General features: G+C 33.4%; 2 protein-coding genes across 2 annotated transcripts; both read left to right on the top strand.

Annotated features, from left to right (window-relative positions):
- Nucleotides 1–485: 485 nt before the first annotated feature.
- LOC118039613 (loganic acid O-methyltransferase) lies at nt 486–4394 on the top strand. Its single transcript, XM_035046365.2, has 3 exons — nt 486–715; nt 801–1469; nt 3889–4394. The coding sequence occupies exons 1-3, from the start codon at nt 623–625 to the stop codon at nt 4231–4233; spliced, it is 1107 nt and encodes a 368-aa protein (XP_034902256.1). The 5' UTR covers nt 486–622; the 3' UTR covers nt 4234–4394.
- A 3065-nt stretch (nt 4395–7459) lies between these two features.
- On the top strand, nt 7460–10414 carry LOC118039612 (loganic acid O-methyltransferase). Its single transcript, XM_035046364.2, has 3 exons — nt 7460–7578; nt 7683–8351; nt 10067–10414. The coding sequence occupies exons 1-3, from the start codon at nt 7486–7488 to the stop codon at nt 10412–10414; spliced, it is 1110 nt and encodes a 369-aa protein (XP_034902255.1). The 5' UTR covers nt 7460–7485.
- The last annotated feature ends 5272 nt before the right edge of the window (nt 10415–15686 follow it).

The raw sequence follows: 15686 nt of genomic DNA, 5'->3' as shown, positions 1-15686 counted from the left end.
TTCACCATGTTTTTCACAGACCGGGATTAGCATGGACTCCATTAATATATATATATATATATATATATATATATATATATATATATATAGTTGAACTAGATCATAATGTGAATGAGATTGCTTAACAAAATTAAAGTTAACATTAGTTAACTTGACTATTCGCTACTCGTCTTGTTTTGTCAAGCATGACCTTAATATTTTAATTTCATATTGAGAAAGTATTTATGGATGGACTTGCTCGATAGCATATGTTAATTTAGATATAACATATAGTAATTAGTTACAATCCATGAAATATTCATTTACCCTTTGAGATTTCTTTTGCAATTATTGTCCTGTGTGGTCGAAAAAGAATACATGTGTTACAAAATCATAGAAGATAAGCTTTTCAGCTGCAGCGTCACATCACATATAAGCCGTTGTCAACGCCTGTATTGTTAGGGAGTGGATTAGTCTCTAATGCTTTTTATCTTTCTAAGAAAGAACATCAACAAGTCAAGGCTATCAAACTCAATGTCGGCAACTCAACATCCTTGTTTTTGCCTCCCTTCCCTTCTCTTGAATGTGAAGTAGAGCTACCATATATAGGAAGCAAACCTGCATCAAGTTGAGAAATAGAGAGATGGAAAATGAAGAAACCAAAACAGTGCCAAAATCATGGGCTATGGTTGGCGGAGATGGACCTCGTAGCTATGCCAAGAATTCTTCCTATCAGGTATACATTCTTTCTCTTGAGACTAATTTGAATAGAACATTATGTCTGGTACAATTAACAAACGCATATTTACTCATTTCCGCAGAGGGGACTGCTGGATATCGCGAATGAATTGATGAATGAAAGCATCAGAGAGACGCTTGACTTTAAAATCCCTTGTTCTGATTCTTCAAATATCTGCACATTTCGAATCGCAGATTTTGGATGTTCTGTTGGACCGAATACATTCTTCGCAGTGGAAAAAATCGTAGAAGCTGTGGAGCAGAAATACCATGCACAGTTCCAAAACTCCCCACCCTTAGAGTTCCAAGTCTTCTTCAACGATGTCACAGCCAATGATTTCAACACTCTCTTCAAAACCCTTCCGTCGTATCGAAAATACTTCGCTGCTGGAGTGCCTGGTACTTTTTATGGTCGTTTATTCCCCAAGTCAACGCTCCGTCTTGCGTACTCTTCCTATTCCTTGCACTGGCTCTCTAAGGTTCCAGAGGAAGTTGCGGACACCAAATCTCCGGCATGGAATAAGGGTAGCATCCAGTGCAGTGGAACTGCAAAAGAAGTAGCGAAAGCGTATTCAGCCCAGTTCAAAAATGACATGGATAGCTTTCTGAATGCTAGAGCTCAAGAAATTATCGGTGGAGGATTGATGGTGATCATAGTTGCTGGTCTTCCTGATGGGATCCTGATGTCTCAGACTGGAGCTGGAATATGCAATGAGCTTCTCGGATCTTGCCTCGTCGACATGGCGAAATTGGTAAGCATATAAATTAATCTCTCTTGTATTTGAAGCAATTGAAAGGGGTTGGTGTTATGTTAGTAATAAACCATGCCTGCTCTTGAGGTCAGACAGAGGAGGCAATTCCTTACAAATCTCATAGTTATTATGGACTAAAACTAAAGTTTTAAAATCTAGAGTGGACTAAAATAACTTTTTTACCCAAATAAGAGAATTGCAACGCGGTTTTGCCATGTTTTAAAGTTTAGTACTCTCTCTTTTAATTGTTCTTTTTTTCCCCTTACAAATCCAAACTATAACTCATTAAATCGGTTATAAAAAAGTATGCAATTAAAACAAAAGAAGTTTGAGGATGAAAATAATTTAACTACTATTAACAATATCTAAATGGTGTGGGGGAATTACTGTTCCCCCCACACAAATCACTTGTGGATTACAACAGTAATCCACAGTGCTTTTTTTTTTTTTTTTTTTTTTTTTTTTTTTTTTGCATTTTGTCATTTTTTTTTCAACTTTCCCTCTTTTTTTTTTTTTCGTTTTTCTTTCTCTTTTTTTTTTTTCGAAATTGCTTTCCTTTTTTTTTTTTTCCAACTTTGCTTCTTTTTTTTTTTTTTCCAACTTTGCTTCTTTTTTTTTTCTTTTTTTCCATTTAATTTTTTTTTTAAAATTTTTTCTTTATTGATTTTACTTTTTAAATATTGAAGTGGTTAAAAAATTCTGCTTTGTAATTTTTTTCCTTTAAATATTATGGATTGTTACGGTGTTTTTTTCAATTAGTTTTTCTATTTTATTTTTCTATTTTTTCAAAATTATATTTGTTAAATTTTTTTATATTGAGTTGATTAATAATTTAGTTTTGTAATTTTTTTTCTTTAAAACATTGTTGATTGCTACAGTGTTTCTCTGCATGGTTTTCTTTGTTTTTGTTTTTTGTTTTCTCCAAAATTATCTTTTTTTATTTTATTTTTTTTAATATTGAGCTGGTTAAAAATTACAGTTACAATATGTGAGGAAAGCACTATAACTTTCCTTGCAAATTACTGTGGATTGCTACAGTGTTTTTTCTTATGTGGTTTTTTTCTGTTTTGTTATGTTTTTTTTTTTTCTAAAATTGTCTTTGTCAATTTTATTCTTTAAATATTAAGCTGTTTAATAATTGCAATTACAAATAAATGCAAGTTTTTCCTCACAAAACACTATGGATTGATACAATTTTTCCTTACATGGTTTTTTTTCCAGTTTCTTTTGTGTTTTTCTTTTTTGTAATATTTTTTTTAAATTATCTTTGTCGATTTTATTTTTTTTAATATCGAGTTGGTTAGAATTTAACTTTGTAATAAAGCTTAATCATGTGGGGAAAACACTGTAGATTTCCTCACAAAACATTGTTGAAAATTACTATTAAAAGTCATTATAAATAATGTTAAATCATGTGGGGAAGCACTGTAGCTTTCATTACAAAATATCATGAATTGCTACAATGTTTCCAACATGATTTTTTTTTCTTTTTTTGTGTTTTCTTTTAATATTTTTTTTTCTAAAATTATCTTTGTTGATTTAATATTTTTTTAATATTGGGCCGATTAAGAATTTAGCTTTATAATTTTTTTCTTTAAAACACTGTGAATTATTGCAGTGTTTTTCCATATCATTTTTTTATTATTTTTTCCAAAATTATCTTTGTTTATTTTTAAAAAAATATTAAGTTGGTTAAGAATTATAATTACAATAAAGTTAAATCATATAGGGAAAGCGTTATAGTTTTTCTTACAAAACAATAAGGATTGCTACAGTATTTATCTAAATGGTTTTTTATTTTATTTTATTGGGGAAAGCACTATAGTTTTCCTCATAAAACATTATCAATTGCTACAATGTTTTTTTCTTATAGGTTTTTTTCCTTCCAAAATTATCTTTGTTGGTTTTTTTTAATATTAAGTTGGTAGAAAATTTAGCTTTGTAATTTTATTTTCTTTTTATTAACAGAAAAGCTAAATCATGTGGCGAAAGCAATGTATCTTTCCTCCCAAAACATTATGGATTGCTACAAATTATTTTGTTCAGTCTCTAAGTTTTGATCACCAACACAACTTTTTTTCCTGTCATGAAATATTAGCTCCATCATATCTTTAGTTTCTATTACTTATCTAGCGTTGGTTCATAATTATAACACTATTAAATATATTTATTTTATAAGCCCGCGGCAGCGCGTGGGCATGCATCTCATGGAATTCTATAGTAAAAACTTCTTCACTTTTAATTATATCATATTAATTATAATGCCTCGCTTTTAGTTATATTATAATATAAATGGACAGTGTTTAAATTTTCAAGACAGATACTTGTGACATTTGTGTAAACAAAAAGGTATGGTATACATTCTTTCTTTTTTTTTCAAATGTTAATTTCATTGAACTATATAATATTTTTGCTGTAGGGAGTGATTAGTGAAGAAAAGGTGGATTCCTTTAATTTGCCTCTGTACTACTCTTCTGTTAAGGAGTTGGAAGAGATTATAAAGAACAATGGACATTTCTGTATTGAGAGAATGAACACGCTTAATCACCCCATGATGAAAACGAAGATTGATGTCCGATTTGCTGTTTCGCAATTCAGAGCTGTTTTTCAGGGACTGTTGGAAGAACACTTCGGAAGGGATGATGTTGACAAAATATTCGAATATTTTGCCAAGAAGTTTGCAGAGAATTATGACTCTGTCTTCAGAGGGGAGACGCATCAACACGTCGACCATTTTATCCTGCTAAAGCGCAACATTGACTGATGAAATATATGCGTTTTTGGATTTCAATGTTGACGAATTATCAAGCTTTTGTGTTTCCATTACCTTAAGAAATAATGTCCGTATCTCTTAGTGACCTCCGATTATTACCAGGTCTCTTGCTAGTTTCTCAATTATATGAATGATCTGCCGGTGCCGGTGCCGGTGCCCTAACTAGCCTTGTTCGGGTAGTTTATTTGTTAAGCATTAAATGAGTTTAAAACAGAGCCTCCTTGCACACAAGAACTCATTTTTAAAGATGCTTGGATTGTCATAACATGGAACAATAAATTGCTTTAAATAAGAGTTTTATTCATAATGAAAGAGAAAATTGGAAAAGTTATCTGAATGTATGGACGTAAAAATGGGAGTGGCTTTTCAATAATTACGAAATAGAAAAATGTTTAGGGGTGACGATAAAATAATGTTCCATCAAGGGAGATACATTATTAAGAATTTTTAATTTTAACTAACCACAAATATAATGTTTATAGAAATAGGATTTTTTAGCTTCATCAAAGATAACATCATGACAAATAATAAATTTATCGAGGATTATATAGTTTATAAAGCAAGAAAAATGCATTTTTTTTCAATTGTCGTCAAGCTTTAATTTTCACTTTTGATATGGAATATGAGCATAGACAATGCACCCAAAAACTGTGAGATCAATTCCATAAAATTGATTTAAATTAGATACTCAATTCCATAAAATTTTGATTTTATTTCTAGTAATTAATTTGGTAAATTTCAACACTAAATTAGAAATGCCATAACCATGTTTTCTCCTTTAATCGCATCAAAAAAACTTGAATGAGTAATTTTTTGAAGTTGTAGAGGAATCAATCGATTACCGTCATGTTAATTTTAGCAATTAAGCTTAATTTTTCATCTTCAATTCTACATACTATGTTTTTTATAGAAACTCCATACCCCTTCTTTTTTTTTTTGAAGTTGACCAATACTAAGTAAATTTAATTTTAATTATGGAATAAAGAAAACGTAAGAGATGGTATGAACAATGTTTTTTGTTTGGATTGCTACTATTCTTTTTCCAGTAATATGAACTTTAGACTTTTCACCAAACTTCACAAAATCTTGATATAATTCATTTAAATTGGAGAGAAGACTGATTTATCTTGACACATATAATTGTTATGCCTAATGTCTAAATACCATGAGTTTTAGTGATTTTTCTTATTCATATAACAAGCCATCAATAAAGAAATTTCATCTTTCTTCTTTACAAAGTTAGATTTTCTACAACCACTATCCTATTCAAAAACTTGAACTGTAAAATAACAATTAATATAATTATAATATATATAAAGAATAAGTATTCCTTAAAAAAAAATATTTATTCATGAAAATAAAATGAAATTATTTTTTATTTCACCGAATTGATAGACAAGAATATCGGTGCAATAACTAACCCAAAGGCACTACCGCTAGACTATAAAACGGGAAGGAAAAAAAAACACATCAGAAGTCCAACTACGTTATATTGATTCCCCTAGTATTATACCACCGCAATTCTCCGGCCCAGATTCGATCGGAAATTACAAGCTTTTCGTCCCTCAAGTTGCCTTTCATTGCCAGAGTTTAGCATGATAGTTTACAATTATATATATTTTAATAGTTAATTGACTAATTTGTAATGGAAGTTTTCATGTGAATGTCTAAAATTAATTTTAATAATTAATTGCCAAACCATGATTATCAAATCTATTTCAATAATTAGTTAGAGATTGCTTGTTTCTCTATTTATATCGGACTGAAGTGCAGCTTCAATCAGATAGAAGGGGGGAAGAGAGAGATGGCCGGTGAGGAGAGTTTGCCAGAATCTTAGCCTATGAGTGCTGGTGGAGATGGCCCCAACAGCTATTTTCAAAACTCCGTCCATCGGAGATTGGCATTTGGTTCTTCATACAAAAACTTTATTTGGTTTTAGTAATTTTCTTTTCCGTAATTTCTTTAAGCCCGTTTGCAGTCCAAGAAAAATATTTAAAACGTAAGGATTTTCTTATTGGCAACACCTTTTAATTAGCCCGTTTGCAGTCTAAGAAAAATATTTAAAACGTAAGGATTTTCTTATTGGCAACACCTTTTAATTAGCTTCACCAGCATCCCCTCGTTTTCATGGAAGGATCATTCAAAACAACACTCTTTAGGATTAGGGAAGGGATGGAGATGATATATTAAAGAGCTAGTCACCTTATTTCATGTGAGCTTCAGCAAAAAAAAAAAAAAAAAAAAAAAAACTTTATTGGTCTTAGAACGGGTCTAAAAAACTATAGCTTGTAAAAAAAAAAGCTAATGCTAGTTAAATATTTTCTTATAAGACAATAATTTTTTTAAAAAAAATGTATTTTATCATCTGTTTCAAATGTGAAATGAACGAAATTGATCCATTAGTGGTAATTGAACCATTAATCTCCTTGTTTTGATTTTTTGTACCGGACCGCGACCAACACACGAAATGCTCAGACATCACATGCTGGATATAAGCTTTCCAGATAGTTTTCAAGACATGCGGAGGTCTGAAATTCCTTTACAGGACCACATCTTCCTAGCCTAGAAAACCTTTTTTTCTTTGCATATTTCTTTAATCTTTTTTAGAGCTCGTACCAGAAAATCATGAAACCTAGCAAATAGAAATAAATTATCGATTAAGATAATAAAAAATAAAATTGAATATTGTTTTTAAAATAAAAACATTTACATTTTGAATTCAATCTTATATGATAGTGTTGTGATTCTCCCACACCCTCTTGGAAAAAAATATCGCTTGCCTCCTACTAGTAAAAATTTTCCTTGCACGCCCAATTTTTAAAAAATATTTAGTTCATTAAATTAAAAAATTGACCGAATTAAAATAATGATAAAATATTTATGTATATACTAACATTGAACTTCTCAAACCAAGCATCAATTATAAGCTTTCATTCAATATTTTAGAAACCTAACCCCAGTAAAATAAAGGCACTTCCATCATCAATTAATATTGATATTCCTTTCAAAAAGTTCTTGAATTCAAACATATATTATATAAAAAGAAAATACTAAGTAATCAAATGTTACTCGCATTTGTTTATGCCCCACGCATAATATAATTGTATTGTACTTATGCGTTTTTGGGAGGTAAGAGGCGAATTACTAATATATATATATATAACTCTACCCTTCTGATCTTGAATGTGAAGGAGAGCTACCATATTTAGGAAGGAAACCTGCATCAAGTTGAGAAATAGAGAGATGGAAAATGGCGAGACCAAAACAGTGCCAAAATCATGGGCTATGGTTGGCGGAGATGGACCTCGTAGCTATGCCCAAAATTCTTCCTATCAGGTATACATTCTTTCTCTCAGTATCTTCTTCTACAGACTAATTTGAATAGAACACCATGTCTGATGTTTAATTACAAAAGTGTATTTACTTATTGCCAAGTGCAGAGGGGAGTGTTGGACGTCGCGAATGAATTGATGAATGAAGGCATCAAAGAGACGCTCGCCTTTAAAAGCCCCTGTTCTGATTCTTCAAATATCTGTACTTTTCGAATCGCAGATTTTGGATGTTCTGCTGGGCCGAATACATTCTTGGCAATGGAGAAAATCATAGAAGCTGTGGAGCAGAAATACCATGCCCAGTTCCAAAACTCCCCGCCCTTAGAGCTCCAAGTTTTCTTCAACGATGTCACAACCAATGATTTCAACACTCTCTTCAAAACCCTTCCATTGTATCAAAAATACTTCGCTGCTGGAGTGCCTGGTACTTTTTATGGTCGTTTATTCCCCAAGTCAACGCTCCATCTTGCGTGCTCTTCCTATTCCTTGCACTGGCTCTCTAAGGTTCCAGAGGAAGTTGTGGACAAGAAATCTCCGGCATGGAATAAGGGTAGCATACAGTGCAGTGGAACTGCAGAAGAAGTAGCAAAAGCGTATTCAGCTCAGTTCAAAACGGATATGGATAACTTTCTGAATGCTAGAGCTCAAGAAATTATTGGTGGAGGATTGATGGTGATCATAATTCCTGGTCTTCCTGACGGCATCCTTATGTCTCAGACTGGAGCTGGAATATTCAATGACTTCTTCGGATCTTGCCTCATCGACATGGCGAAATTGGTAAGCATATAAATGGTTTGTCTTTAACTTTTCAAGAGATACAGGTTTATCAACGGATTACAAAAGGCAAATCTCGGGATTATAGTAAGAGGGAATGGTGGTAGGAACAGTGTCAATTATTTTTGTAGCACCAGACTCATTTCGTGAATTACAACAGTGAAGTTGTGATTTTGCCCCCCGGTCAAATAACATTTGGCTTGGTTTATAGGTGCAAGAGGGTCTTTTTATTTTTTTAATCAACAATAAAAATACTAAAATGCTCTTGTAGACAAAGAATAAATGTTTTGTTTTTTTAATTCCGAGTGCAAAATAAAATTACTTAAATACTTGAAGTATAAGAAAGCCTTCGGTCAAGGGTTTTTTTTTTGTCTAGTCATGTTACGTTCTGTGTTATTTACTATTTTGTTGATGGCAATTATGGTCTTTTAACTTATAAATGCACAAATAAACTTACTTAATTGTCCTTTAAAGTAAAAAATAAAAGCCTTTCGGTCATAAGTTTTTTTTTATATATTTTCATATCAGTTTTTTTGCTAATTGTTGTTTAGTTAAGGGCATTATTCTTTTTTTATAAAAATTAAATAATATTAAAATTTAAGAAGTTACTAGATGCGCACGCATCATCGTGTGGAGTAGTTCATACACTTTAAGAGTGGCATGTGCGGCTCCTCTTAGTTGTCAAAATTATTTGTTTGTTATGTCGTTGGAATTGTCATTGCATCCGTTTTTTCTTGGTACAGTGTGTGTCAATGAAAGTTAAGTAGTTTGTTATTAATGGACCTTTTTTTTCTCTCTCTCCTCCCCCTCAAATTACATGTTTGGTTTTCTTTGTTTTTTTGTTTTTTTTTTTGCTACGATCCTTTTTTTTTATTTCTTTTTTTTTCCTTAGCTCTTTTGTTAAAATTTTGTTCTATTCAATTTAGTCCTTTGATCCCAATTTGTCATGTATTAATGTTTTCAATTTTATCCTTAATTTTTTTGATTCCTTATATAAAAGCTTTATTGTTTTTAATTTCACTGTCCAATCCAAGTTTATGATGTATTATTTTTTTTCAATTTGGTTCTCATTCTTTGTATTTTTTATTATCATTTTGTTAATGTTATTATTCTTTTCAATATAACCCCCAATTTAAAAATTTCTTGTTTCCCTCAAATTTATTTTTTATTTTAATTTTCACTATCATTCTTTTAATTGATATATTTTTATTTTGAATTTTTTTTGTATAATTTACTTTTTTTGTCTTTGAGCGTTTTATTTCTTGGAGATTGAACTTCGTGCTTTTTACATGTATAGTATTTCCAGTGAGATGACTATGGTCACGGGTTTAAAAAAAAATTAAACCACCTTATTAATGCAAAACATGTAAATTGATTGACCTTTATAGTTCAACAAATATAGTTCAACAAACTACTCAGTTCCTTCTATAATAATAAATAAATCTAGCACATCCTTTCCTTAGTACTAGTACGGACGGCTTAAACACCATCTTCATAGTTCATTCTATAATAATATATAAATCTAGCAAATATTAGATGTCATCATATGGTTATTTCTTTATTTACCTGTTTTTTGATAATTCCAATTTACAAGAATGGGATCCAATTCACCCTCCCAGCAATAGTAAGAGACGGAGAAACAAATCGGTACAGCATAAATTTATGTTTTTTTTTTTTTCAAATATTAATCTCATCGAACTATAAAATCTTTCTTGCAGGGGGTGATTAGTGAAGAAAAGGTGGATTCCTTTAATTTGCCTCTGTACTACTCTTCTGCTAAGGAGTTGGAGGAGATTATAAAGAACAATGGACATTTCTGTATTGAGAGATTGAACATGCTGAATTATCCCATGATGAAAAGGAAGCTCGATGTCCAATTTCATATTTCGCAATTTAGAGCTATTTTTCAGGGACTAGTGGAAGCACACTTTGGAAGGGATGATGTTGACAAAATATTCGAATATCTTGCCAAGAAGCTCGCAGAGAATTATGACTCCGTCTTCAATGTGGCAAAGCATCAACACGTCGTCGAGCATTTTATCCTGCTGAAGCGTAACATTAATTGATGAAAGATATGCGCTATTGGATTTCAATGTTTTGTGTTCTTAATACCATACCGAATAATGTTTGTTCTTTGATGCTCTGGTAGCTATACTGCTACGATTTTCTTTTTTCTTCTATCTGTCTGTTCTTGTTCTTGTTCTTGTTCTTGTTCTTGTTCTTGTTCTTGTTCTTGTTCTTGTTCTTGTTCTTGTTCTTGTTCTTGTTCTTGTTCTTGCGAGTACTGGTAGGGTGCCCATGGTGCCATACTTGAATCTTTTAAAGCAGAGAAAATAATCGTGCATTGAGATTCGGCCATTGGATCCGATCCTTACAACGATCTACCTAGTTTCCAAAAGAATACCCTTCACAGGCTCCCAGTAAGGGTGGAAATGCTTTATTATTGTTATTTTCTTTCCCCTGATGTATCAAGAATATTCGTTAACAGGGATAAAATTCCCAGAAGGGAATAAAACAACTCTTTATTACGAATACTATGATACTTCTGTACAGTTAAACGCAAAGTTCTGCAGCATCGTTGACAGTTTCTCAAGACAACAACAACAGCCAAAAAAAAAAAAAACAGCGAGGATTCTGTACCATTACTGCCACATCGGGATATTATTGTTGTGCATACTAGATCAAAAGAAAACACAAATAAAAAACACAAATAAGTAGATTTATGTGGTTTACCAAAATCAGGTACGTCCATGGAGACAGCAGATTATATATTATTGAAGGAATGATACAAACACTCAACTCAATCTAGTACAATCCCAGAAAACCCAATGTTTTACTCTTACACTTGATGTTTCTCTCAAATCTGCTCTTTCTCACTCTTAAAATTACACTTGCACTCACTGCACACACTTTTTTTACTCTCTTTGTCTCCATTTTTAGGAGAAATGGAAGCATTTGCATCAACCAATAAATTTTAACCAACTACTAACTACTACAATAAATATTGTGGTTGAAAGAAGGAAAGGCTAGTAAATGGTGGAGAGGGTGGTTGATGGTGGTTAAGAAAAATGTTGACAATTTGCTACAAATCTCCACCTTGGCAAGATTTTTCCATTCAATCCTCGTGATCAATCAATGCTGCCTCTAATGCATCATATGACGCTGCATCCTATAGGTGTTCAACATCGAGAGATGTTGATCAAGTCCAAACAATGTTGGAACTTGATTCTTGAGACAAATTTTGTGAGCATGTCAGCTGGATTATCTGCGGTACCAATCTTCTGTAGCAGAATATCCCCTTCATCCACAATTTCTCAAACAAAATGAAATCGAACATCAATGAGCTTGGTGTGGGAATGATGAACCTGATTCTTTGCAAGACAAATAGCACTTTGACTATCACAATGGACATCCACATGCTCTTGGGCAATTCCTAAATCTTCAATCAACTCATTTAACCAAATAGCTTCCTTGAAAGCTTTTGTTACTGCCATGTACTCTGCCTCAGCTGTTGACAAAGCTACTGTTGATTGTAAAGTTGACCTCCAACTTATAGGCCCTTTAGCAAGTGTAAACACATAGCCTGTTATGGAACGACGCTTGTCTAAGTCACCAGCATAGTCCGAATCCACATAACCAACTAAATTTTGTCTGAGTCTATCATCCCTCTCAAACTTCAAACCAATATCAGGTGTGCCATGAATGTATCATAGAATCCACTTAACCGCCTGCCAGTGACTCTTTCCCGGATCATGCATATGCTCACCATACTAACAGCATGTGAAATATCTGGTCTCGTACAAACCATTGCATACATTAATGCATCAACTGCATTTGCATAAGGAATTTGAGCCATATGTTTGCACTCTTCCTCTATGCGTGGAGACATTGAAGCACTTAGCTTAAAATGAGGAGCTAAAGGTTTTTTACAGGCTTGGCCTTACTATTTACCCCAAATCTCTGTAGAATTTTCTTCAAGTATTGGGTCTGTGTCAAACAAACTGTGTCTTTTCTTCTATCTTCCTGAATCTCTATGCTAAGAATCTTCTTAGCTTCTCCAAGGTCCTTCATTTCAAACTCAATTCTTAATTGAGCTTTCAATCTATCAATCTCCACCTTGCTCTTTGATGCAATCAACATATCATTAACATATAAGAGCAAATAGATGAAAGAACCATCAAGAAGTTTGTGAAAATATACACTGTTGTCAAACTGACTCCATGTGTATCCATGTTCTGTCATGAACTTATCAAATCGCTTATACCACTAGCAAGGAGATTGTTTCAAGCCATACAATGACTTCTTTAGTTTACAAGCCCAATTCTCTTTCCTAGTGACTTTGAAACCATCTGGCTGAGACATGTAAATTTCCTCTTCCAAATCTCCATGTAGGAAGGCAGTTTTCACATCAAGTTGGGCTAACTCCAAATCAAATTATACAAACAAGGCTAGCAGAATACAGATTGATGAATGCTTAACAACTGGAGAGAATACCTCATTATAATCTATCCCCTCCTTCTGAGCATAACCTTTTGCTACCAATCTTGCTTTGAATCTGATGTTGTCTTTTCCAGGATTACCTTCCTTCTTGGCATATACCCACTTGCAACCAATTGTCTTCTTTCCCTTAGGGAGTTATACCAAATCCCAAGTCTGATTCTTGTGGAGAGATTTTATTTCTTCATCCATTATCTCTTTCCATTATGCACTTTCTACACTTTATACTGCTTCTTTGTAGGTGTACGGGATTCTATCATCAATCACTGGAAGTGCATAAGCCATCAAGTTACAATACCGAGCAAGTTTCTTGATAACTCTTTTCGGTTTACTCGTTGCAATTGATTCTTATTGTGTGGTTGCTGGAGTTGTTGCATCTTCTTTATCTGAACTTTCATCAAAATCTCCTTCAGTAGGGATTGTCTGAACAATTTTTATAGGGATAACTGAAGTCTCCAACTCCACCTGTTATGCATCACCATACTATTTTTCCTTCTCCTATGATTTCACTTGTTGTAAAATGCCAAACTCATTAAAAGTGACATCTCTACTTAAAATCACTTTCTTTGATTCAGAACACCAAAGTCTGTAACCTTTTACTCCTCCACTAAAGCCCAAAAATATAGCTTTCTTTTCTCTAGGATATAGCTTGGACTTGGTAACATGATAATATGCTGAGCAACCGAATATATGTATAAAGTTATAATCATTTGCGGAAGAGCCTGACCATACCTCTAAGGGAGTTCTTCCATTTAATGCTGTTGAAGGTAACCAATTAACAATATGATGAGCATAGCTTAATGCCTCGCCCCAAAACACTTTGTTTAGTCTCGAATGTGATAGCATACATCGGACTTTCTCTACCAACATGCGGTTCATGCATTCTGCTACTCCATTTTGTTGTGGTGTTTTGTGCACAGTAAAATGTCGTTTGATCCCTTCATCCTGACAAACTTCAAAGAAAGGATATGAAGTATACTCACCATCATTATATGATCGAAGAGTCTTAACTCTCCTTCCAATTTGAGTCTCCACCATTTTCTTCCATTTCAGAAAGATATCAAGGACCTCATCCTTGTGTTTCATCACGTACATCCACACTCGTCTTGAGAAATCATCAATAAAAGTAACAAACCAACGATTACCTCCAAGAGATTCATTCTTTGAAGGTCCCCATATGTCTGTGTGAACATAATCTAGAATCCCTTTTGTGTTGTGTACCGTAGTGCCAAACTTGACCCTTGTCTATTTTCTAAGAACACAATGCTCACAGAACCCATGGTTCTCAGTCTTGGCGCCTTATAATAGACCTTCCTTGACCAATCCTTGCAAAGCTTTTTCACCAACATGCCCTAAGCGCATGTGCCAAAGTCTGGAATTATTTGTTTCATCATTTCCTATGCTTTTGGAAACAGTTGTTGTACCAGTAACTGTAGATCCATCCAAGAAATATAAGTTTCCTATCCTCGTTCCTCTTAAGACAACTAATGTACCACGGATTGCTCTCAGGACTCCACCATGCATAATAATCTTATAACCACTGGATTCTATGACTCCAAGTAAGAAGAGATTTTTTTTCAAGTCAGGTATATACCGTGCCTCTGTTAGTGTCTTGACTACCCCTTTATGCATCTTCAGATGGATAGTCACAATTCCTTTAATCTCACAAACATCATCATTATTCATCAACACAACTCCTCCATCGAACTCCTCAAGTCTCGAGAATAAGTGCTTGTTAGGGCACATGTGATAGGAACATGTAGAATCAAGAATCCATTCACCACAATGGTTTTTTAGGTGATGAGACCATGAATGTAGAGTCTTGTTCATCTTCATCTCGTGCAACGTTCACAGTTGGTTCATCTTTTTCCTTATTGTCTTTGATTGGACAATCTTTCTTCCAGTGCCCTTTTTCGTGATAAAAGGAACACTCATCTTTTGCAAGATATCGTCTGTTTGATGATTCTCCTCTGGATTTTGAGCGAGATCTCCCTCGCCCTCGAAATCTTCTAGGGTTTGTTCCGCCTCTAACAATCAATGCTTCTGACATTGACTCCTTGTGAACAATTTGGTTCTTTTTTCGGTACTCATTGTTCACCAAAGCATTGGACACATCAATGAATTTAATTTTTTATTTAAAAGGAAGCTCGATGTCCAATTTCATATTTCGCAATTTAGAGCTGTTTTTCAGGGACTTTTGGAAGCACACTTTGGAAGGGATGATGTTGACAAAATATTCGAATATCTTGCCAAGAAGCTCGCAGAGAATTATGACTCGGTCTTCAATGCGGCAAAGCATCAACACGTCGTCGAGCATTTTATCCTGCTGAAGCGTAACATTAATTGATGAAAGATATGCGTTATTGGATTTCAATGTTTTGTGTTCTTATTACCATACCGAATAATGTTTGTATCTTTGATGCTCTGGCAGCTATACTGCTACGATTTTCTTTTTTCTTTTTTCTTCTATCTTTCTGTTCTTGTTCTTGTTCTTGTTCTTGTTCTTGTTCTTGCGAGTGGTAGGGGATACTGGATAGTGCCATACTTGAATCTTTTAAAGCAGAGAAATTAATCGTGCAATGAGATTCGGCCATTGGATCCGATCCTTGCAACGATCTGCCAAGTTTCCAAAGAATACCCTTCACAGGCTTCCAGAAAGGGTGGAAATGCTTTATTATTATTATTATTTTCTTTCCCCTGATATATCAAGAATATTCGTTAACAGGGATAAAATTCCCAGAAGGGAATAAAACAACTCTTTATTACGAATACTATGATGCTTCTGTACAGTTAAACGCAAAGCTCTACAGCATCGTTGACAATTTCTCAACACAAAAAAAT

Source organism: Populus alba, chromosome 17 (genome assembly GCF_005239225.2).
Source record: "Populus alba chromosome 17, ASM523922v2, whole genome shotgun sequence".
Lineage (NCBI taxonomy): Eukaryota > Viridiplantae > Streptophyta > Magnoliopsida > Malpighiales > Salicaceae > Populus > Populus alba.
This window is presented reverse-complemented; position numbering and strand designations above follow the sequence as displayed.

Coding starts and splice junctions, on each gene's coding strand:
- LOC118039613 (XM_035046365.2), top strand. CDS start 623: ATGGAAAATGAAGAAACCAAAACAGTGCCAAAATCATGGGCTATGGTT. Junction 716..800: donor CCAAGAATTCTTCCTATCAG/GTATACATTCTT, acceptor TCATTTCCGCAG/AGGGGACTGCTGGATATCGC. Junction 1,470..3,888: donor TCGTCGACATGGCGAAATTG/GTAAGCATATAA, acceptor TTTTTGCTGTAG/GGAGTGATTAGTGAAGAAAA.
- LOC118039612 (XM_035046364.2), top strand. CDS start 7,486: ATGGAAAATGGCGAGACCAAAACAGTGCCAAAATCATGGGCTATGGTT. Junction 7,579..7,682: donor CCCAAAATTCTTCCTATCAG/GTATACATTCTT, acceptor TGCCAAGTGCAG/AGGGGAGTGTTGGACGTCGC. Junction 8,352..10,066: donor TCATCGACATGGCGAAATTG/GTAAGCATATAA, acceptor TCTTTCTTGCAG/GGGGTGATTAGTGAAGAAAA.